The 25,294-nt window shown below is 37.0% G+C and overlaps 1 protein-coding gene across 1 annotated transcript; it reads left to right on the forward strand.

Annotated features, from left to right (window-relative positions):
- Nucleotides 1-657: 657 nt before the first annotated feature.
- On the forward strand, nucleotides 658-4,112 carry LOC128983910 (peptidoglycan recognition protein 1-like). Its single transcript, XM_054403173.1, has 4 exons — nucleotides 658-725; nucleotides 1,149-1,362; nucleotides 2,877-3,004; nucleotides 3,836-4,112. Coding segments are annotated over exons 1-4 (564 nt in total). The 5' UTR covers nucleotides 658-724; the 3' UTR covers nucleotides 4,057-4,112.
- The last annotated feature ends 21,182 nt before the right edge of the window (nucleotides 4,113-25,294 follow it).

Genomic DNA, 25,294 nt, shown 5'->3' on the forward strand with positions numbered 1-25,294 from the left:
TAACGAATAACAATAACATATTCTGATAAAAAAATAAACCGATTGAGAAATTAGCAAGACCTAGTTTTTCATTTATTGTAAAACTAATAGCTTTTTTAAATTAATTCTTTTAATGGGACAGCTGCCAATTGCAACCCTTTTTATAACAAATTTGTAGGCACAGCAAAAGATAGAACCGCCAAAAACAACTTATTTACGACCATTGAAACTAAATAGGGTATTACCAATATTTCATGCTTAGGTAAAAATTAACATCTGTTCTCATCGAACAATATATAATATATAAGTTAATAAGTATAAAATTAATGTTCCATACTTTAAAGGATATATTACAAATATCTAGAACAAAGAATCGTAGGTAATTTTATATAGGACACCAATCTCCATATTATTGAAGAACCTATTTTCCGGTCAGGAGTTTACGATGTGTGTATTCAAAAGGTTTAATATGTAGCAGTCATTTAGCATATATTTATTTTTGTCAAAAGATAAATAGTAATACAGTATTGCTAGAGCTATTTAAATCAGCCTTAACACCTTCAAAATTTTAAAAACAATTTTAACAAAAATATTGATAAAATATATGGTTCTTGTGATCAACAATGTTGCATAGTTTAGATAACGGAGTTTATGATAACGTTATAAACATTACGAGAAGATAATTGAAGCAGTTCACTTGTGTAGGACGATTCTTTGTCGTAAATACGAGTGACCCTTTTGTATAAGTGAGTATATAAAAAATACATGATATATTTAATTGTATGAGGAGTGAAATAATTATTATAACATTTAAAAACTCCTAAATGTCAACCAAATGAAAGAGAAATAGATGTTTTCTCCTAGCCTCAAAATCACAACTATATAATTTTAAATGACGAATGTAATTTCAACTGCTTATATTATATTTCTTCTCCAATAAAAGCCCTCAAAGACACCATAAACATTAGTAATTTAATTTAACTAAAACTTGTGCAACATAGAGAGGTTTAGCTAAATTAAGTAATATATGTATTCCAGCTTAAAGCCTATTTTGCCATGATTCATTTTAAGTTATCTATTTCGATATACACATGTCTAATTATTTCTCTTATTATACTTATAATAACAGTCCAGGAATGACGTAACAAAACTGACATAACCTTTTTCAGTGTCGGTGTTTGACCCCTTCAGAATGGTGAAGAGGGGAGATTGGCGGGCTCAGCCCCCTGAGTTTACAGAGAAGATGCCCCATCCTATAGAACTGCTGAGGTATGTGATGAACACGGGAACCCCTAAATGCAACGGTGACCAGGAGTGCATTCCGATGATACAAAAGATTCAGCAGCAACATTTGGAGATGGGGTTTGGAGACATCCGGTATAAGTAAGTATGGTTGTATGATCTTAATTTGTATGTATCTTATATCATATATATAGTTATGCCACCTAATATTTTTTCACATAGCCATTCATTTCACAATTTTATTTTATTTTTTTCTTGTAACTCCATTACATCATTTTTTTTACCTCATCATATCTCCTGTCATTTATTTATTTATTGCATTTGATAAATAATGTATGTTTGGAAGCAACTGCAGTCGACGCACAGGCTCGCTGCCCATGTCGGCTTATTCCCTATTAACATGTACTTTTTTTAACATAGATGTAATGTTATTTAATTTTATTCTTTTAGATTCACTTATGTTTTTGTTCTTCCTTTAAATATTTGTGTACATATTTTGTAAATAATTTGTTGGAATAAAGAAATAATTCATTCATTCATTCATTCATTCATTCATTCAATAACAATTTTCTTCTGATTGATATTCTTACGTAATATATTGTGTTTAGTTGGACCCTGAAGTACGAAAATATTGTAATCGATCTATTCGCTTCCAACCTAGGAGGATTAAATATCCTCTAACATTATGAATTGTATACCAGCACATAACACTGCTTTTAAAGGACTCACAGAATCTCCTACTAAATGACACGATCACGCCACTCAAAATACACTGTCTCTTTTGTATTTTTATATGATATCGTAATTTATCTAATATTTTTGTCACATTTAAACACAATGAAATAAGTGGTTACCCTAAAATATAGGATTCTCATTAGTAAAAATATTTTATTCTTAAGATATATGACTTGTGGTTAAGTACTCATTTGCCTTGTAAATGTGTTATAAACTAAATTTAAAGCTTTCTATGTATTTACCGAACTTTTTCAAAGAAAGTAAGACTTTGAACAAGTTTTCAAATAATTAGAATTTTATAATAAGCATGATATACGCATGTGATGTGGCATTTTTAAATTTATTTTATTTTATTAATTTGTTAGCTATGGCAGTATCGTTTTATGTCACAACAAATCAATCATTTATGCTACGCAGTATTGTAGCATTATTATGTGTATAATAAAGTTACATTTACTAAAATGAAATGTTAAACTATTGAACGAGTACTTAAAAAAATAGGTTTTTAATTTTGCCTTAAACAAAGAAAAAGAAATAATGGTACGATAAATAAGCACAAACATTTCTTCGGAACTGGTACATTGTTTGGGTAAATACAAAGTAAGTACAAGACAAAGCATTATAGCTGTGTCGTAGTTGATCGTTGGTGGAACTGGAATCCTAAACTAAAAAGGTATTATGTTATCTTAAACCTTTTAAAGGATAGTTATAGTCAAATATATTGTTGTCAAAACTACCTCAATTGCTCTGACTAGTGGCATACAGGACTGTAATAACCAATACTTGAACACACTCTGAAAAAAATACAAATTACATTACTCGTATTTTCACAACTCAAAATTTATCGTTTGGTAATAGGTGTTACTTTTATGTGTTCCTTTTTAGGAGCTATTGCTGATAGAATGGTGTCACCGTTGCAGCTTCATGCTGGGTGATGACGGAACTATTTACGAGGGGAGAGGATGGAAATGTAAACCTCCCGTAGATCCAGCGTACGCCGACAAAGATGGGAAGTTCGTAGAGATTGCGTTCATAGGCGATTATAGAAGTAAGTATTAGAACTTTAAAAAGTAGCATGTAGATTTTGTTAAAAGACCTTCGCTGCAAAAAGTTATAATGTAGGCATCTATAAATTTTTACTCAATATTTCTTACATTTACGTATCGTAAGACAGGTACCAGGATTAGTTTGGTCGAATTTGAGATTTGAGTTATATTATTGCACCTGGGAACACTGATTTGAGATGATAAATTCTATTCTTTACATCTTTTGAGACATTTAACTTTGCAATGCATAAAACATTTATATGAAACAAGTCTCCTATTTACCAGAATTTTGCATTCTCAGTGGTCTTTTAACACTCCTAAAAGATACTGGCTTAAGTTAAATAAAACATTTGGACCTTTGACAAGAAGTAAAACAGTAAACTATTTGACATTAAACAAAAACTCTCTTGCATAGTAGTTAATGTGATCATACCTGAAAATGATTTAGCCTAAAAGTCATTTTGATTTCACACTATCCATTATACAGATCCGGGAGAGCGAGCTGGTCTAGTGGTTAGAGCGCGGGACTCCGGTTCCTAGGGTCCTGGGTTCAAATCCCGCCGAATCACCAATGGATTTAATCTAAGTGATAATGCCCTAGGTCTAGCCTGAAGTAATGTGAAAAACGACTCTGGGCTCGTGCCTAGCGTTCTAGGACAAACAAAATTATACCGATCCAAATCCATTCAGTGATGTTTAGCCTATACATTTTTAAGAATTCAAAGCCAATCGAATGACGTTTTATCAGTTACTGTTTTACAACGTTCAAAATATTTAGTGATCGATTTGAGGACATAATATTACAATTTTTTTCCAAAATGATAACATTGCAGGAGATATAGTAAGTGCAAAGTGGCTACAAGGACCAATGTACAACGCCCAGTGGGAGCTGTTGTATTACGCCGATTCCAAGAACTACCTGCATAAGGACTACGACTACATAATGGAGGATGACCGAGAACCTAGACCAAGGCCCATCCAACAACCTGGCAGTAGGAAAAAAGCGCAAAAGCAACAGAAAACAATAAATGCGAAAGAAAATGTAACACTATAAGAAACTAGTGTAGTTTTTTTATTGTATGTTTCACTTACTGATATACAGTTTACAACTTAACATTCCAACAGTAACCCTTTGCTTAGGAAAAGTTATCCAAAGTGTAGGAGTCATAAATTATTGGTTAAACTGATTCACTAACATAGCTTCTACTTCAAACAAAATATGTGTATTGTAGTTTTATTCATACACCAATTTAATGTTCCGCATTTAAAAAGAGAGTTTTTTTTTTGTAAATTTTAAACCCAATTCATGTCTACTGAACAGTCTGTAAGCAAAAGCTTATGGAGGAAGCATGATTTTTGTAGCAGCACAATCTGTAAAGGTGCGTCAACTAATTTCTTTCTAATCTTCTACCATTCATGCATGAGTTGTCTACATTTCTACCAGTGAAATTATGTAGAGGCCTCTTACAGAATATTTTTTTCGTTACCACATTTTTGTCTCGCTACCACACCAATTATGTCTAATGAAGTAGCTAATTTTAATTATTTAATAACAAGTTTATTACTTTATATGCTTTGTACTTTGTTTTGAATAAATGCTCACATACGAACTTTCATATAAAAATTACTCCTACCTATTCCAATCCTTATTATGGAACAGATACAATCATTTGTGTATTTTAAAAACAAACGAAATTGATTGTGGTATTATTGCCAAATATTAATTAACCCCCATATGTCACCAATCTCTGCAGGGCTGTACGCAAATCTTTCTTCCCAATCAAGAATCTACAACGTCCTCCTCTTTAACACAATTTTCCGTCTAATTTAACGTTTTTAATCTCACTACCTGACCATAAAATATTACAAAGACTATTCAAATATGAGGTATGAAAATTGATTCAGTTTAAAACTTACGTTCACCTATTTCAAAATAACCTCCTGAAGTAGTCTAAGACTTACAAGCAACTCGTTCCTTGATCCTTAATCCTTTTTGACATCTAGTATGTAAATCTGTGGGTTGACAACACGACATGTTAATTAGTGTTTGGTCAAGCTGGGGGCGACTGTCACATATGCTCGGCTTCTGATTGACAAGGATAGAGTCAGGACATTCAGGATAATCCTGACAAGGTCGTGTCATGCAGGACATGTTGAGAGAATGCAAATTTTAAAACATCAAAATTTTCACATATTTAAAACTTTATGTATCTATTAATTAGTCAAAATGTACTTAGGTAGAAAACAAATTTTAAGAATGGTTCAGTTAACTAACAGCCAAACATAAAAAATGTAAAACATTTGATTTGTATCCCTTTTCAAATGGCTTAAGCCCAATGCGCTAAACCAATGAATGCCTACTTTAGTGTAAGTGTAGTGTTCTTCATTTTAACTCTCATCTACGTTGTTGAAACCCATTCTCCCTAATAATATGTATTAATATGTATGGGAGCGAGCTGGCGTAGTGGTTAGAGCGCGGGACTTCAGTCCCTGAGGTCCCGGGTTCGATCCCCGCCAAGTCACCAATGGATTTATCTAAGTGATAATGCCGCAACCCCTAGGTCTAGCCTGAAGTAATGTGAAAAACAATCCCAGGCTCGTGTCTAGCGTCCTAGGATAAAAAAAAAATAAATAAATAAATAATAATATGTATTATAGGAAGGTGCTCTCATTTTAAGACATGATCGTTAATATATACTGTATTTTGCAAAACATTTATAAGAAATCTTAGTATTAAAAGGTTTGACTCTGCTGATATAATCTATTTAACTCGCTTAGGTATATTTTGCAAAGCCTTGGTTAACTCTGCAGTCTTAGTGTCTAAAATGTTGTTTTGAGTAATCAATAATAAATAAATTATAACCAATTATAGCTTGTTTCAGTTGGTGTGAACTTGTAACCTTTGAATTAATTAAATCATCGCACCATGTCTACTACCTTGTTGTCTAGTACTTTACTGACGTATTGGCTCATTTCCTTTTTCAATTGACAATGGAGCAATATTAATGCTTTTGAAATTGCACTATATAGGTATAATAAATATAATTATGTAAATTTATGACTGTAATTAATCAATCAATCGAAGTATGTTTTTGTCAATTTATAATTAGAAACTATCACAACGATTCTTTGTTTGGAGTTTATCATTAGTGACTGTTTACGCTTATATTAATGTTATTGAGAAATATGACCAAGTAATTATCTAGAAAGAACTTAAAAATTACAAGAAATCGTACTCGAACCGGGCATCACCGGGATTACGTGAAAATACAGAATGAAATTACAAATTCCTAAACGTTCCAGGTCTATCTACCAGAGGTAGATACAATTTACGAATATCACGTTTTGACAATTTCATAAACTGTAATAGCAGGAAACCCCTTAAAAGCCTATTTAAATTAGCCCTCTAAGACGCATTCAGTTCAATACCTAACGAACTATCCTAGTTACAAAAACACCTGCTCATTCCCGAGAATAGTCGTGAGTAGTAAATGATTCCCTTATCGACTCGGATCTGCGCAAATCATTGACACGTCTGTTACGGACACCTTGCAATTACTCGGTAAAAACTGGCCTGGTCGAAGCTATTGCTCCTTTCAACGTCAGGCGTGCATATCGCCTATAAAGCTTTCTAATCGGTCAGTTCCCCAGGCGTCCGCTAGTAGCGCTGCTCCCACTATCTCTAATTGGCCACGTAAATCACATTAAGGGTGCGATTAATTTGGACTCATTACTAGACATAAAATTAACATAACACTTGCCGATAACGTTCATAATTTTGCGGTAATTATGGTGATTTTATCTGATTTTAAACCGTTTCTGATTGGTTCCTTCCGCACCGTGATGTCATCATTGAGCAGTGTTAGGTTAGATTGGTCCAGATGAAAATGATTATTGAGTGTATTCAATGTGATGAAATAAGTGTCGTGTTAACAGCTTTGAAAAGAATTTGGTTTGGTTGGACTTTGTTCTAAAATTTACTAAATTCTAGGTCTAATCATTTTCAAATTAGTATTGTTTCTCCTATATGACTGATGAGAAATGTAACTAGGATATTTATATATTTAATACAGCAATTTGTAAGTCACTGTTCAACTACATAACTGTTACAGTATTACCGTTGAAAAGATGGGCGGTCTTTAAAAGATTGAATAAGACGTTCTTTTGACGAGAGTGTACAAAGGAGCTTCCCTTAATATTCCCTAATTGACCTTGATTGCGTTACGCTCAATACATTTATTTTCGCATGGAGAAATATATGAAATTGAATAGTCCTTTTTGACTAGTCCTGAGTTAGGGTTATAGTGTGAATCTTTCGACTTCGTGGAAAGGTCAAAAACTACTTTTAAACGTCAGATTCGACATAAAAAATGGGTACCCTTGTCCAAACCCAATATACAAACCAGAACTACCTTTTTATTGGATAACCACCACAGAGTTTTATAGCAACCACTACAAAACAAGATTCGTCTAATAATGTAGGGCCCACATAGTTCAGGTAACTGGTCCATTTACTGTGACTGATCCAAATAATTAAAAGATCCGGTCTTAAATTATTAAAATAATAAATACTGCTCCTCAATATATATTTTAGTCATTCATACGCCGAAATACAGGAAAAAATTAAGAAATTTTGCAAATGAATGTAGTTAAAGTTTAATTATACGTACAGGAAGTTCATTGTAGTTGAAAACGTCAAACTGAGATCAATTGTGATTTGCAATCAGTTTGTTATTAATTGATTAGATCTCTTCTGACCTTCATCATATTGAAGGCTACAGAGTGTGATATTTCAATAATAATTTATATCATCTAGTGGGCGAACCTGACCTCGCAACATTGTCGAATGCAGTTTTACCCTAAGAAGTGTAATATGGAGACCAGATATATTAGTTATTGAGATTTGTATTATGCAAATAAAAGATAGGCCTACTGGTTGTTAATGAAAATAATCTGTTTCGTATAAAAGGATTCATTAACATTATGTTACCAGATTTGTCACATCTGAGTGTTTAATAGTTTCGGAAAAATATTTATTGCTACTACACTTATTTAAGATAACTTATATAATTATGGAACGATGAATACCAATTATCCAAAACATTATTTCATTACTTGGATGTACATATTTATGTTTGTATATGGTTAGAGAGAAAAAGTTAATAGCTTGTAAAATACCACAAAACCATCTCTTTTAGTCTTTTTTGGTGGTGAGGATGGGCTCTTGTACCTATTAAAAAAATACAGTTGCCTACTTAAACTTTAATCTTAAAAGCTTAAACAGTTCTACTGGTAAATATGATAATATTTTTTTTTTATAAAGTAGTTACTTTATTTTAGGAAACATTTAAATTTAGTACTTGGATAAGAAAGATTTTAAAAGTTTCTGATTCATACGTAAGAAGCAGCGTATAGTTTTCTTTTTTCTTAAAACTACTTTTTTCATTATAAAGGAATACTTTTTAATATTTAATAATGTCGTGTGTTTTACATAATTAATTTTTAACATCATAAGAAATGTCAAATTGATTGGATTTATTGAATTTGGCTCTAAAAAAATACGATAATGATCTTGGTTAAATCTTATAAACAACTGCTACCTTTCTTTATACCCTTATCTGTAATTTAAATAATGAATTGTTTATAACGGAAGAAGGCTAAGTTTACCATACAATAGTTCGGTCTTAAGCCAAAGGGGACATATAATGTGAATAAATAAATATAGTGTACTCATAAAGTGAATAATCTATTATAATTAATTGTATATTACATTATATCTATTAATATACAGTATAATATACAGAATAACAAGGAATTTTGTGTAAGTGACAAGCAACACGATGAGTTTATAAAACGCTCTAGTTTATTTTTAATATGTCATAGCTACGCTAATTTAATTAAAGCCTACTGGCCATTATTCTGACCAAGAATGTCTGGTTTTAAACACATTATGTTATCCCACGCACTAATTAGTTAATCTGGCTATTATTTTCTTTATAATTCGATGCCGCTCTTTGGATCAATTGATAATTTAAAGTCCACCCCCGGAGTCGATTAGGATAATGTGCTAAGTGTGTGTAGGCTTTTAATGTCTCCTATTTATTCCCACAAAGTTTCGTATTTAATGAATTAGCTGCTAAATATTAACCCAGATTTTTTTGATGAAAATTTTAAATAATTATACTTTATTGTGGCTTCTATTGATTTATTTTTGTATTTTACGTAATTAATTGCAAGTTTTATAAACGCACGAAGAAGAATTTAAAACGTTTAGTTATGAGATCAATTATATTAGAAAATGTGTCATTAAAATACTTATGTACTGAATTGAAATGAAATGTTTTAGTAATTTATTAAATGCACTATAAATATTTATCATCAACGTAAGAAATCACTTGTAAGAAATCAATGTAAGAAATCAATTTTAGTATTTAAATCACTTTGTTACTGTAAAACACCCTGAGTATTAAAATAAATAACAACCAACTATTAAAAAACTCCCAAAATGTACAATAGTCAGAGAAAGCTGATTAAATTTGACAATACAAAATAGATGGTAGGGATATTATTGGAAAATTATTGCACCAAAATTCAACATTTAAAAACTATTTAAATGAGTATGAAACGGCGAACAAAAAGCAGGGAGTCGATCATGACAATCGATTGGAATATATAGATCCCTTTAATTACCAACCAGAAAGGTGCCATCTGATTGTAGCGTACTCCTGTTGAGGGAGAGTTTCATCTCAAGAGGGTTGCTTTGTGATAAAAAAAGTGGGATTAAAAGCTACTTTGGCTGGTTTAGGACCATATCTTCTTCAGCCTTTCGGAAAATTTAAAGTGAGGAAGAAGAGGTCCATATTCGGGACTATCTTCGGGACTTCACAACCATCCACACGGTTTCTAAGCATGTGCTCCTCACCCCACAACCCATTCGACGGACCAAAGACAAAAGTATATTCCAAGCACATGAGTAGTACGTAAGGATGGGGAATAAAGGAAAAAGATTCATAGCAAAGATATTGATCAAAATGAAAAAATAGTTCCCAACCGTAATGAAAGGTTTTCCAGCTCTTCTCGACGGGCTGGACAGAAGTGTTGCAGTACCCAGAGGTCAGACTAGACTTGCAGCTCGCGGAAGCAGATACATCAGAGGTTAATTACATAGATGCTGAGGGTGGACACTCGTAATGATATCAGCCATCTCTCCTCCGGCCACATTCATTATACCGGACCGATGTCTTCCTTTATCTCCCAGCCGGTCTTTAACTAGTAGTATTTATCTTCTGTTCATATCCCTTGTAAATTCAATTTAATTTATCTGCTAAGTACAGTCGATCAGATTCGCATTCAATTTATCAAACTTACCCCGCGGGTCGGGTATCGTGTTATTAGACGACAGGACATTCCCGAGGAAAATCATAGTGAGGTAAACGCTTACCTTGTTTACAGTTTTGAACTTTTGCAGAGAGATCGAGTTTGTTTTCTATAGTAAACGTTTGGTTTTAAATAACTTGTATACGTGAACGGGATTTTCAATGTTATGGCATTTTAGGGATTAAATAAATAAGTACTTAAATAAATAAAATAATCAATACCAATCAGTGAATATACAATTCTATGAATATGTGAATGTCAAGTAAATTCAAATGAGGAGGAACTCTATAGAATCATAAAACTAGGTCGAAGCTGCATTTAAAAATGTATACGTGAAATCCATATTTTGAACTTTGTTGTCGTAGCACGGATGTATATTAAGCTAGTAAGCCTATGCTTTAGAAACTGTGTGGATGGGTATCATTTATTTATAGTTAGTTATTAAGACCTATAGTTGATTCTTGCACCAAAATAGTTTTTACCATTTAAGTAGTAATCACTTAAGTTTAATCACCAAAATACAGGTACAACTATCATTTTTTCTTATTTTTATCGTACAGTTTTTAACGAATCATCTTTAATGCAGAGAAACTGTCCACGTCTATGACATCTATTAAGTTTTGTGTTTCTAGCAAAATGGTGCATCAGAATTTGTTAGCTTTGTAGTACGGTTACGATTTATCTTCCATATTAAATGCGTAATAGTTTGCTGGATTCGAGCAAGATTTTTGGACCTCAATGTCAGCTGAGAACAATAGACCAGCACCTCTGATATAACTATATGACATTTTGATTATTATTATCAGGTGTATAACATTGGTGTATTCAAATTGCCCTTTTACAATACAGTGCTCAATGTTTGTCTACGTTTTCACCCGGATCAAGTCGGCTAATGAGGTCCAGCTCACTTCACCAAGATATCCGCTTACATGCGACTCACACCATTTGTTTGGTTCAACAGGTGCACGGCTACATGTGGGGCGATTTCGCAAAGTGATGAAATCCAGAAAAATGTCGCAGCATACAAGATCTGATAGTAGGGCTACAATTTGAATTTGTCATGGCGACCGAAGAGGTTATTAATAGGACGTTGCTGGCCAACGCCCATCCGCCGAGCTAATCGAATAGTTCTCATGGTTCTATTGACCTCAATGCAAATCTGGAAAGCTCTTATGCGAAAGAATCTGTTACGTTTGGTCACATTGCAAATAATTATGATGATGCGTAAACAGTAAGTTAGTGTAACGATTGACGTTTTTCCGTTGAAATTGTGTGATATTTATTGATTTTTCATCTGGTTATATTTGAAAACAATTCCGGAATCATTGTAGTTTTTAGCAAACGCAAATCTCTTAGACCACAACATAACATAAGCGATTGTGTAAAAATTACACTACGTCAAAGGCTTTTAATTTACATTAGTTTGGGACTCCCAAACTGGCTACGACTTTTTTAGGGAAGACTTAATTTATTTTAGGGGAGTTACTCAATACGTCATGGTAGTGTATCTCTAGACAAGAAAACTACCCACTTTAGGGTAAAATGTTCTGAAACTAGTTTATTTTTAACACCATAATTTATATCGACCTAGCAAAGTTAATATCATCAAACGATATACCTAATGTTACCAAACAAATCAACATACCACAAATTGTTTTTAGAAATAATGTTTAAAATAATTCTGCATTGGCAGATAATAGTTCTTAACATTGCTATCACCCACTTGTTTGCATTTACTTGTATATACAACCTATTTATTAAAATAAAACATGTTCTTTATTCAAAGCTCAGTCAACCTCAGCACAATGTAGCTAAAGCGTTTCCAGGATCGATACAGCACCTGTATCTGATGGCCAGATATCTGGGAGATGGTCGGTTCGTTAGCGTTATCAGCGAATCTAGATTGTGGTGATAATGAGGCCAGGATGGGTGGTCTACAATCTCCGTAAGTGTAATTTACCACGTGGTTCCCGATCATTAGAGAACTTCGTTAGCTGAGTGACCAGTTTAACTCAACTGTCAACAAGTGTGCAATAAAAATTACCGCCGGCGCCAACCAAAATGTTCCTGATCACTGATTGCGACAGTTTGTCTTTCCTTCAGTGTTTTGTTTGTCTTTTGTATGCAGTGGCAGTGGAAATTGATGTACAACAAGGTTATAAGTTATCGTATTTTGTCGTTGGGATGTTTATTTTGGGTTTGTGAAATGTCAACATTGGGTATCAAAAGGATAAGACTGATTGGAGCCCGTGAACTAGTTATTGTTAATGGTTTCTTTTAAATGTAATTTGATGGATTTTCCTACCACGGATTGATTGAGACTCGCTTCACTATTTGAGTTGTGGAATCTAGTCTCGTATTCAGGCGGGATGGTATCTTTAACATGAAAAAAGTACACAGACTGGAAACGCTATTACCTAGAATCATCAAATGGTTAGAACATAAAAATTTAAAAAGAAAAGCAAAAAGACTAAAGAATATCCATTAACTATACAGTCCAATAATTATTTTAAATCCATTTTAAAGTTAGAATACTATGTGCTAAACTGTTGTGGCTGTTGAAGCCATATATCTTCGTCTATATCTACATCTTCATTAAATAATAATTTTCATCCAAACTTAAATATGTCAAGACTATATAGATTCAAGATTCAAGATTTATTGAGCCGTTCGGTTTATAACAATTGGCCAAGTCACTAACACTAAACTAAAATAACAAAACAGAGATGCAATAAAGATGAAATATTACGACAGAACTCTTAACAGATTGTTTTTTTTTTTACCTCTTCGTTACCTTAGAAACAGCTTCGAACACCATTCATATTCTAAAGAAAACTTTCTAGCAAAATTCTAGTAATAAAACCCCTACACCATGGAAAACGAACCTGAAAAGTTTCACGATGCTGAAAAGAACTTGACAAATGAGCCTGCGAATGCTGAAGACCCATCTCTTGAAACATCACAGCCAACCTCTAAAGACAAATCTAACCCGGGAGAAAAGTCTACTCCAGAGTCTGAGGAGGCCAAAAACGAAAAGCCGCAGGACAAAGATAAAAATAACGAATCGCAAAACAAAGATAAAAATAACGAATCGCAAAACAAAGATAAAAATAAAGAACCGCATAACAAAGATAAGAGTAAAGAGCCGCAAAACAAAGATTCAGCCGAAGTTGATGACGTCGTCTCACAGCCGTCGGGAGAAGATCTATCACCTGCCGATATTGAACAAATCATTGACAGTATGTTGAACATCCTGCAAGAGTGTCAGAAGAAGGTCGACGACCAAAAGATCGACAGCCACAGTTTGGTGTTCATGCTCTTACGAATCAAAGAGAGCTTGGATACTTACTCGTTGAATTACTTGCGGAAAATCAACTCCTTTTTGGTCCACAGTGAAGAGATAACCGCGGAACACTACTCGCATATCAACACTATCTTACCTATGTACGGAGACTACGTGAAGGCTATCGAAGAAGAGAAAAACGACATGGTTGATGTTGGACCTGGAGGTCTCGTAAAAAAAGAAGACCTGCTGAAACTAGTGACAGCAGTCACTGACAACATGTACGCCAGCGGAATGTTCGTGAAGTCTGACAGAACTGTGATCAGAGATGTCAACAACTGCCTGCCAGAACGCAAGGACATTGTGTACAAGATGGCGGGACCGTTGCCGAAATGGTTGGAGTTTCAGGACAAGGTGACCACTCAGTTGGAGCATATTAGGGAACAAACGTTCAAGATTTCTACTTACATTGACTTTCTAAAGCAAGGGGAATCGAAAATGGCGCCAACTCTTGACCTGACGGCGTTGAGTCAAACGAAGAACTTGGGTAGCAACAACACCCGAAATACTAACAAGTCAGAAACAGATCACAAGTGAACATCTGATTATACATAAAGGTATTGTTAAGGTCCGAATCCAGGTGAATTAAAAACGATGAATAAGTTGACATGATCATACGTATGTTTATTTATAAATTCATCTATAATTCCATTGACAAGTAAACACAAACTACAGGTATAAAATAGAAAATAGTATCAATTTAGCATTCAGATGCTGTTTTCTTATACCAAATTGATTAAATTCACCCAAGTGATATAAACTGTTGGCAAGTGGAGATAGCTTGAAAATATCAGTACTTGTAATACCTCGTAACGATGTAGGTAATTGAAAACATTGTGTAAAACTTATTTATTTCATAAACTGACTTTTACAGGATAAATTTAATTCTAACCCCTTAAACCAGTAATACACTTTCTATTTTATGTTCATGTAGGGACACTTGTAAAATTATGGGAAATACTAACACTTCAAAGATTTGTCTAAATAGATATGTCTTGGTCAACAAGAAAAAGGCTTCTAAGTACAAAAACGAAGTTCATTCAATCGTGATAAAATTATAGTACAAAACTAAAAAAAATACAATTGTGGAAATTAAATTTCCCAGAAAAAAATCCAAGTTCCGAAAGCTGTAACCGATCATTAATCGGAAATTCCAATGTCTTTCTAAATCGTCCCCTAACACCACAGATGGTGTTATCAAGATGGCAAGAACGCTGTCGATTGTTGGTGACTAACCAATAAACTGTCATTAACGACCGTGTTGAACGAAGCTCTACTAACGAACGTCCGCCGCTCGTCTGATTCGCTTTAATTTTACAACTGTTATCCTTATCTCCTTTGAAATCACCTTCTAAAAGTTGTGTGTTAAGAAGGTCGTAACTTCCCGACCAAGTGTTTACACTCCTATTCGAAACGACGTAAAATAGTAATAGAAAAAACTATAGATGAGCTTAATAATTGTGTACAATTGTCATGGAAAAAGTAATTGACTGATACAACCTTATCGTTGTTGTAAAAGATTAAAAGCCATTGATTATTGGAAATATTTATCATTTGCACATTTTATGGGAGAAACTGACTGAGACTTATACAATCGTGTATGTTAAATGTAAGTTTTATCTGGATGGAATGAAATTATGGTGGTTTTTAAAAATACCACACAGATTTCACCGACTAATTTCGACGACATTGGTGATGAAATCAGACATAACTAACATCTATTTAGCTACGCAGATCCCTAGGGTGCTTAATAATCCATAAATCCATAAAAAAACAATCATGAAAACTGATAATATTGGTGACTTACTGGATATAGTTTTAATACTCATAATTTGGTTCCTTGTGTTTGATCTTGAGGCAGTATCCGTGGTAACAATTGATCATAAAACCCCACTGATCAGGGACACTTAAATTCCAGTAACTTAAGAAGTATCATGGCCTATGATTCCTTAACAACGTCACCAACCCAATCTAAATACCTTACAAACCCACAGGATACACAGAAACGGGATCAAATACCTGAGATTTAAATCGAGAATGACATCTAAGTCGAACAAGTCTGTAAGTGATAATGCATTATGTATTCCCTCAACTCCTTCTGGGGAAGACCTTGAAGAAGGGGAGATTGAAAAGTTACTAATAGCAACGCAGCAGATTTTGCAGCTTTGCCAAACTAAAATCGATGATACAAAAATTGACAGCCACAGTTTAGTATTCATGCTACTAAGAATTTTAGATAACTTGGATGTGTACAGAAAAGACTACATGTTAAAGTTGAACACATTTTTAGTTGAGGCTGACAACATAACTGCTGAATATTATGCACAGATGTGCTGCGCCTTGCCAAAATACGGGGACCACGTTGAGAAAATAAACAGTGAACGAAGTGAGAAGTTAGATTTGGGAGGACTACTAGTTGATAAAGATGAGTTATTCTGTTTATTACGTGGTGTCACAGACAATTACTATACTGAAGCTTTGCTTCTTAGATCTGAAAGAGATGTTTTGAGGGATGTGAAGAGGGCTTTGTCTGATAGGAAATACATTGTGGCTAGACTTGATGTTCATATGCCAAGTTGGATGGAAATCCAAGACGCTGTTACGTGTCAGTTGGAAAATATTAGGGAAGAGATTTTTCAAATTTATACTCATCTCAACTGTTTTAAACAAGGGGATTCAAGAGTTTTGAAAAGTTGCAATGTATCTGCATTAGAAATATTGAGGAATTTGGGGGACTGCCACAATGAATGTGCTAGTATGGGTATAACTCGAATTAAAACCCCTCAACAATCAGAAGACAACACAAAAATAGGAGAGGAACCGAGTAGGGACCAAACTGAAGATGATCTGGACCCGAAACCGAACATCCAAGTTACTGAACAACCATTGAACAGCAACAAAGATGATGAACCCAATGACATCAACAGTGATTCTGATGATGACATTTTTGCAGTAAAGGGGAGGATTAGGAAGCTCAACAAAACATCAGTTCCAACATAACAAAATTCATTATGAAGACCAAAGATAATTTTACAAGTATTTCATCCAAATTAAAAATCATTATTGCCATTAAACCCTGAATTGGCTAGAATTCCACAATTTGATTTAATCGCTACAATAAAGACACTATGCATAACCCAGGAATTGATACGTTACTACTAACTTTTAATATTTAAACTTTTAAACGTTTAAATTTTACTATTTCTTGTCTGTTACAAATCTTATTATACATTATAACACCTTGGAGTAGAATGCAATAATTTAAGAGTGTAATAGAGATGTTGTAATCATTTTCAGGGATTTTCGCTTTGAAATCAATCCTCAGCCTATTATTACTCCTACAGATACACCGGCAAGAAGTCGAACTAATAGCAGGTCTTTGCAAGAGTCACGGCGTTAAATTGATTTTCGCCAATAATTAGGTGAAACCAATCTCCTCTGACAGTCGGTGTATCAGTTACACGCGCTTTTGCAACCGATATTTTCAGCGATAAATCACAAGTAACATCTGAAGCTCTTCTGCAATCCCCATCTCAAATTGCAATCTAACATCTACTCGCAACGTAGCAATTAATTAAACCAATTATGATGCTGCTAAACATTTAACGTCGACAAAGCGTTCTGCAAGTAAGCAAATTAGATGAGCAATCATGTGGTTCCAACAATGGATCAGCTGATCAATTGTACCAGATTCGACACCTGACAGCCTAACATGATGTTTGGAGGGCGGGTCTTTCTTATATTATCGAACCACTTTCTTCTTGAGTTCAATTTGACGATACACCCTGTTATTTTAATGTCATGCGAATAATCACTGTTCAAATGCAATCATCGAGCTGTTTGTTAGTAATGAAGAGGTGATAGGTTTTGTATTAATTAACTAGGGAAATGGGTAGTTAAAAATTAGTATTAATTAATTGGAGAAAGAATTCTAGAAACATATTCTTTCATTATAGTTAGAATGACTTTCATTATAGTTAGAATGAATAAAAACTCCATTTTACGTTATGAATAAAGTGAAACTGAACAATCCAAAATATTAATCAATTGGTCTCCATGATAAGGGATATAACGACTCCTAGTGGATCGTATTTTATTTGATTTTTATTTTACACATCAACACGGATAGTTGAAAATAAAAATCCAAATAATAATTTAAAAAATGAATAAGTTCTAAAAATTCATGAGTGATGTATTTATTCTATGGCCCTTAGTGATGGATATTGTGTATTGTTACACGTTCAATATTGACAAACGTTTGCAGATGCTTTGGAGATTTTTGTAATCTGGGTTCACACCCTCTGCAAAGCATAGGTAAAGCCGTGAGTATCTATAGACATACTGTATAGCTTAAATATCGAATCAGGGCTGAATGAAAATTAAACTTTTCAGTCATTAAAAAAATATCTATATAGTCTCTATATAGTGACTATCGAGTCAAAGAACATCCACACCACACATTAAAATAGATAAAAGGATTCATTTTTTCACCTGAAGTAACCTCGTCCAAAAAACCTTCATTTAAATGTATAAAACCTTTGAATAATATTTCAATTGACATCAAACGGAATAAACTTGTCTTTGTATAAATGCTGTGCTACTCAAAAGTTGAGGTCGCATGTTTCATGTGCTTAAATTACAGAAACCCCATAACCCTCCCCCTTTTACTCATCATACTTTAGGCTTTTAAACCAGAAGAAATTAATCGAGTGAATCACTTACAAGAATGTTTGATGTAGAACAAGTCAGTCACAATGGCTGACCAGTGTGCCTGGAGGAACTAACATTGGTTTACCCTAGCATTATCAGATTACAAGGATATTAGATTATGTAAATGCATAATTTAATTATACGAAAAAACACTTTCATTAGTTTTTAACCACCACTATGACTGGACATTCGTTTATCATTTACATACATTTGGAAAGTAGGTTATACGCCTGGGTGGAACTTCCAGTCAGTTGGGGCTTATCGAAAATCTAAAGAAAAAAGGATTTTCTGACAGTTTTCATTACTACCTATTTCATCAGCACATTCAGGTGGGTTAGACAAACTTCATTCCTGTACAACAATTGCACGTGAATTATAAGTTGAATAAAACGTCAAGGAGAACTTGAATGTGGAAGAATTGGTATGTTACAATAAATAATTTTTACTTAAATATTAGTTAAAGTACGTGTAGTATTAGGATTGCTGAATGTTTTTGCATTAGTTTTACAGTTGCCTAACTTCTTTTCGAGTCAAAATTAAATAAAATTTTATTTTTTACCTATCATGTTGTTTCAGCTTTATCTAGTTAGTCCGAGATCCCTTCTAACCTCTTCTAATATAACTGATCCAATCGTAGGCTTACAAAGAGCCATTCGCACTGCAAGGAAGCAACATCAACGCTAGTTACCTATCTCAACGCCGTGCTGAGGTTATCTCCATCGTTGAGATAAGAACCTACGCCGTACCGTGAGAAGGAATAGAGTTGTTCCGGGTCGATAGGACAATATTGTACGTAATGTTGACGACACTATCGTCTATATCGTAATATTACACTATTCAGGCTTACTCAAGTCCTGTGATCGTATCAGCGAACATGTTGATCGCCATCTCCACACTCAACATTTACTGACATCTAACATTTTCCTTGTATGTAATGCACATAATGATAAGACGAACAAACTCGACCTATATTCCATGTACAGTCATATTTATTGACAAGTAGATCCGGATGATGGATTTTATATTAATTAACATGTCAATTACCATTTCCAAAATACAATATTTATCTTGAAAATACATAGGACCATAACATTTATTTTCTTCCAGGGTTTATAAAATAGTTTTCATTGCAAAAACAACCCAATTAAGTTACATTCAGTAACTTAATTTGTATGATAATGAACAGCAACAAATATAATACAAACAATTTAAAGATCTATATTGCTAGGATCTTCTAGAAGATTCAGAAATAATTGTTGAGAAGACGTAGAGCTTAGCCAGCGGTCAGACGGACCGATGTCTGTCCAGTGCCATTAGCCAGTTCTCATTAATCTAACGCCAGGCAATTACGGTTTTATTATAGCAGGGTTAATGAATTGATGTCATTTATAATCAGTTGAGGGACCATCAATCAGAAGGTGACCTCAGTGACATCAGACGTGTGCCGACCTAACTACTGCAGTGACGCTGTCTGTCACGAATGGCATCATGAGGATCTGACCACAGACAACTGATGTGTACCTAACTACTGCAGTGACGCTGTCAGTCATTAGTGACATCATGAGGATCTGACCAGTGACATCAGACGTGTGCCGACCTAACTACTGCAGTGACGTTGTCTGTCACGAGTGGCATCATGAGGATTTGACTACAGACAACTGATGTGTACCTAACTACTGCAGTGACGCTGTCAGTGATTAGTGACATCATGAGGATCTGACCAGTGACATCAAACGTGTGCCGACCTAACTACTGTACTGCGTTGACGCTGTCTGTCACGAGTGGCATCATGAGGATCTGACCACAGACAACTGATGTGTACCTAACTACTGCGTTGACGCTGTCTGTCACGAATGGCATCATGAGGATCTGACCACAGACAACTGATGTGTACCTAACTACTGCAGTGACGCTGTCTGTCACGAATGGCATCATGAGGATCTGACCACAGACAACTGATGTGTACCTAACTACTGCAGTGACGCTGTCAGTCATTAGTGACGTCATGAGGATCTGACCAGTGACATCAGACGTGTGCCGACCTAACTACTGCAGTGACGTTGTCTGTCACGAGTGGCATCATGATGATTTGACTACAGACAACTTATGTGTACCTAACTACTGCAGTGACGCTGTCAGTCATTAGTGACATCATGAGGATCTGACCAGTGACATCAAACGTGTGCCGACCTAACTACTGTACTGCGTTGACGCTGTCTGTCACGAGTGGCATCATGAGGATCTCACCACAGACAACTGATGTGTACCTAGCTACTGCAGTGACGCTGTCAGTCATTAGTGAAATCATGAGGATCTGACCAGTGACATCAGACGTGTGCCGACCTAACTACTGCAGTGACGTTGTCTGTCACGAGTGGCATCATGAGGATTTGACTACAGACAACTTATGTGTACCTAACTACTGCAGTGACGCTGTCAGTCATTAGTGACATCATGAGGATCTGACCAGTGACATCAGACGTGTGCCGACCTAACTACTGCAGTGACGTTGTCTGTCACGAGTGGCATCATGAGGATTTGACTACAGACAACTTATGTGTACCTAACTACTGCAGTGACGCTGTCAGTCATTAGTGACATCATGAGGATCTGACCAGTGACATCAGACGTGTGCCGACCTAACTACTGCGTTGACGCTGCCTGTCACGAGTGGCATCATGAGGATCTGACCACAGACATCTGATGTGTACCTAACTACTGCAGTGACGCTGTCAGTCATTAGTGACATCATGAGGATCTCACCACAGACAACTGATGTGTACCTAACAACCTAACTACTGCAGTGACGCTGTCAGTCATTAGTGACATCATGAGGATCTGACCAGTGACATCAGACGTGTGCCGACCTAACTACTGCAGTGACGTTGTCTGTCACAAGTGGCATTATGAGGATTTGACTACAGACAACTTATGTGTACCTAACTACTGCAGTGACGCTGTCAGTCATTAGTGACATCATGAGGATCTGACCAGTGACATCAGACGTGTGCCGACTTAACTACTGCGTTGACGCTGCCTGTCACGAGTGGCATCATGAGGATCTGACCACAGACAACTGATGTGTACCTAACTACTGCAGTGACGCTGTCAGTCATTAGTGACATCATGAGGATCTGACCAGTGACATCAGACGTGTGCCGACCTAACTACTGCAGTGACGTTGTCTGTCACGAGTGGCATCATGAGGATCTGACCACAGCCAACTTATGTGTACCTAACTACTGCAGTGACGCTGTCAGTCATTAGTGACATCATGAGGATCTGACCAGTGACATCAGACGTGTGCCGACCTAACTACTGCGTTGACGCTGCCTGTCACGAGTGGCATCATGAGGATCTGACCACAGACAACTGATGTGTACCTAACTACTGCAGTGACGCTGTCAGTCATTAGTGACATCATGAGGATCTGACCAGTGACATCAGACGTGTGCCGACCTAACTACTGCAGTGACGCTGTCAGTCATTAGTGACATCATGAGGATCTGACCAGTGACATCAGACGTGTGCCGACCTAACTACTGCGTTGACGCTGCCTGTCACGAGTGGCATCATGAGGATCTCACCACAGACAACTTATGTGTACCTAATTACTGCAGTGACGCTGTCAGTCATTAGTGACATCATGAGGATCTGACCAGTGACATCAGACGTGTGCCGACCTAACTACTGCGTTGACGCTGCCTGTCACGAGTGGCATCATGAGGATCTCACCACAGACAACTTATGTGTACCTAACTACTGCAGTGACGCTGTCAGTCATTAGTGACATCATGAGGATCTGACCAGTGACATCAGACGTGTGCCGACCTAACTACTGCGTTGACGCTGTCTGTCACGAGTGGCATCATGAGGATCTGACCACAGACAACTTATGTGTACCTAACTACTGCAGTGACGCTGTCAGTCATTAGTGACATCATGAGGATCTGACCAGTGACATCAGACGTGTGCCGACCTAACTACTGCGTTGACGCTGCCTGTCACGAGTGGCATCATGAGGATCTGACCACAGACAACTTATGTGTACCTAACTACTGCAGTGACGCTGTCAGTCATTACTGACATCATGAGGATCTGACCAGTGACATCAGACGTGTGCCGACCTAACTACTGCGTTGACGCTGTCTGTCACGAGTGGCATCATGAGGATCTGACCACAGACAACTTATGTGTACCTAACTACTGCAGTGACGCTGTCAGTCATTAGTGACATCATGAGGATCTGACCAGTGACATCAGACGTGTGCCGACCTAACTACTGCGTTGACGCTGCCTGTCACGAGTGGCATCATGAGGATCTGACCACAGACAACTTATGTGTACCTAACTACTGCAGTGACGCTGTCAGTCATTAGTTACATCATGAGGATCTGACCAGTGACATCAGACGTGTGCCGACCTAACTACTGCGTTGACGCTGTCTGTCACGAGTGGCATCATGAGGATCTCACCACAGACAACTGATGTGTACCTAGCTACTGCAGTGACGCTGTCAGTCATTAGTGACATCATGAGGATCTGACCAGTGACATCAGACGTGTGCCGACCTAACTACTGCAGTGACGTTGTCTGTCACGAGTGGCATCATGAGGATTTGACTACAGACAACTTATGTGTACCTAACTACTGCAGTGACGCTGTCAGTCATTAGTGACATCATGAGGATCTCACCACAGACAACTGATGTGTACCTAGCTACTGCAGTGACGCTGTCAGTCATTAGTGACATCATGAGGATCTGACCAGTGACATCAGACGTGTGCCGACCTAACTACTGCAGTGACGTTGTCTGTCACAAGTGGCATTATGAGGATTTGACTACAGACAACTTATGTGTACCTAACTACTGCAGTGACGCTGTCAGTCATTAGTGACATCATGAGGATCTGACCAGTGACATCAGACGTGTGCCGACTTAACTACTGCGTTGACGCTGCCTGTCACGAGTGGCATCATGAGGATCTGACCACAGACAACTGATGTGTACCTAACTACTGCAGTGACGCTGTCAGTCATTAGTGACATCATGAGGATCTGACCAGTGACATCAGACGTGTGCCGACCTAACTACTGCAGTGACGTTGTCTGTCACGAGTGGCATCATGAGGATCTGACCACAGCCAACTTATGTGTACCTAACTACTGCAGTGACGCTGTCAGTCATTAGTGACATCATGAGGATCTGACCAGTGACATCAGACGTGTGCCGACCTAACTACTGCGTTGACGCTGCCTGTCACGAGTGGCATCATGAGGATCTGACCACAGACAACTGATGTGTACCTAACTACTGCAGTGACGCTGTCAGTCATTAGTGACATCATGAGGATCTGACCAGTGACATCAGACGTGTGCCGACCTAACTACTGCAGTGACGCTGTCAGTCATTAGTGACATCATGAGGATCTGACCAGTGACATCAGACGTGTGCCGACCTAACTACTGCGTTGACGCTGCCTGTCACGAGTGGCATCATGAGGATCTCACCACAGACAACTTATGTGTACCTAATTACTGCAGTGACGCTGTCAGTCATTAGTGACATCATGAGGATCTGACCAGTGACATCAGACGTGTGCCGACCTAACTACTGCGTTGACGCTGCCTGTCACGAGTGGCATCATGAGGATCTCACCACAGACAACTTATGTGTACCTAACTACTGCAGTGACGCTGTCAGTCATTAGTGACATCATGAGGATCTGACCAGTGACATCAGACGTGTGCCGACCTAACTACTGCGTTGACGCTGTCTGTCACGAGTGGCATCATGAGGATCTGACCACAGACAACTTATGTGTACCTAACTACTGCAGTGACGCTGTCAGTCATTAGTGACATCATGAGGATCTGACCAGTGACATCAGACGTGTGCCGACCTAACTACTGCGTTGACGCTGCCTGTCACGAGTGGCATCATGAGGATCTGACCACAGACAACTTATGTGTACCTAACTACTGCAGTGACGCTGTCAGTCATTACTGACATCATGAGGATCTGACCAGTGACATCAGACGTGTGCCGACCTAACTACTGCGTTGACGCTGTCTGTCACGAGTGGCATCATGAGGATCTGACCACAGACAACTTATGTGTACCTAACTACTGCAGTGACGCTGTCAGTCATTAGTGACATCATGAGGATCTGACCAGTGACATCAGACGTGTGCCGACCTAACTACTGCGTTGACGCTGCCTGTCACGAGTGGCATCATGAGGATCTGACCACAGACAACTTATGTGTACCTAACTACTGCAGTGACGCTGTCAGTCATTAGTTACATCATGAGGATCTGACCAGTGACATCAGACGTGTGCCGACCTAACTACTGCGTTGACGCTGTCTGTCACGAGTGGCATCATGAGGATCTCACCACAGACAACTGATGTGTACCTAGCTACTGCAGTGACGCTGTCAGTCATTAGTGACATCATGAGGATCTGACCAGTGACATCAGACGTGTGCCGACCTAACTACTGCAGTGACGTTGTCTGTCACGAGTGGCATCATGAGGATTTGACTACAGACAACTTATGTGTACCTAACTACTGCAGTGACGCTGTCAGTCATTAGTGACATCATGAGGATCTCACCACAGACAACTGATGTGTACCTAGCTACTGCAGTGACGCTGTCAGTCATTAGTGACATCATGAGGATCTGACCAGTGACATCAGACGTGTGCCGACCTAACTACTGCGTTGACGCTGCCTGTCACGAGTGGCATCATGAGGATCTCACCACAGACAACTGATGTGTACCTAACTACTGCAGTGACGCTGTCAGTCATTAGTGACATCATGAGGATCTGACCAGTGACATCAGACGTGTGCCGA

This window comes from Macrosteles quadrilineatus, unplaced genomic scaffold (assembly GCF_028750875.1).
Source record: "Macrosteles quadrilineatus isolate MER2022 unplaced genomic scaffold, UCM_ALF_1.0 Scaffold_2__2_contigs__length_208266976, whole genome shotgun sequence".
NCBI lineage: Eukaryota > Metazoa > Arthropoda > Insecta > Hemiptera > Cicadellidae > Macrosteles > Macrosteles quadrilineatus.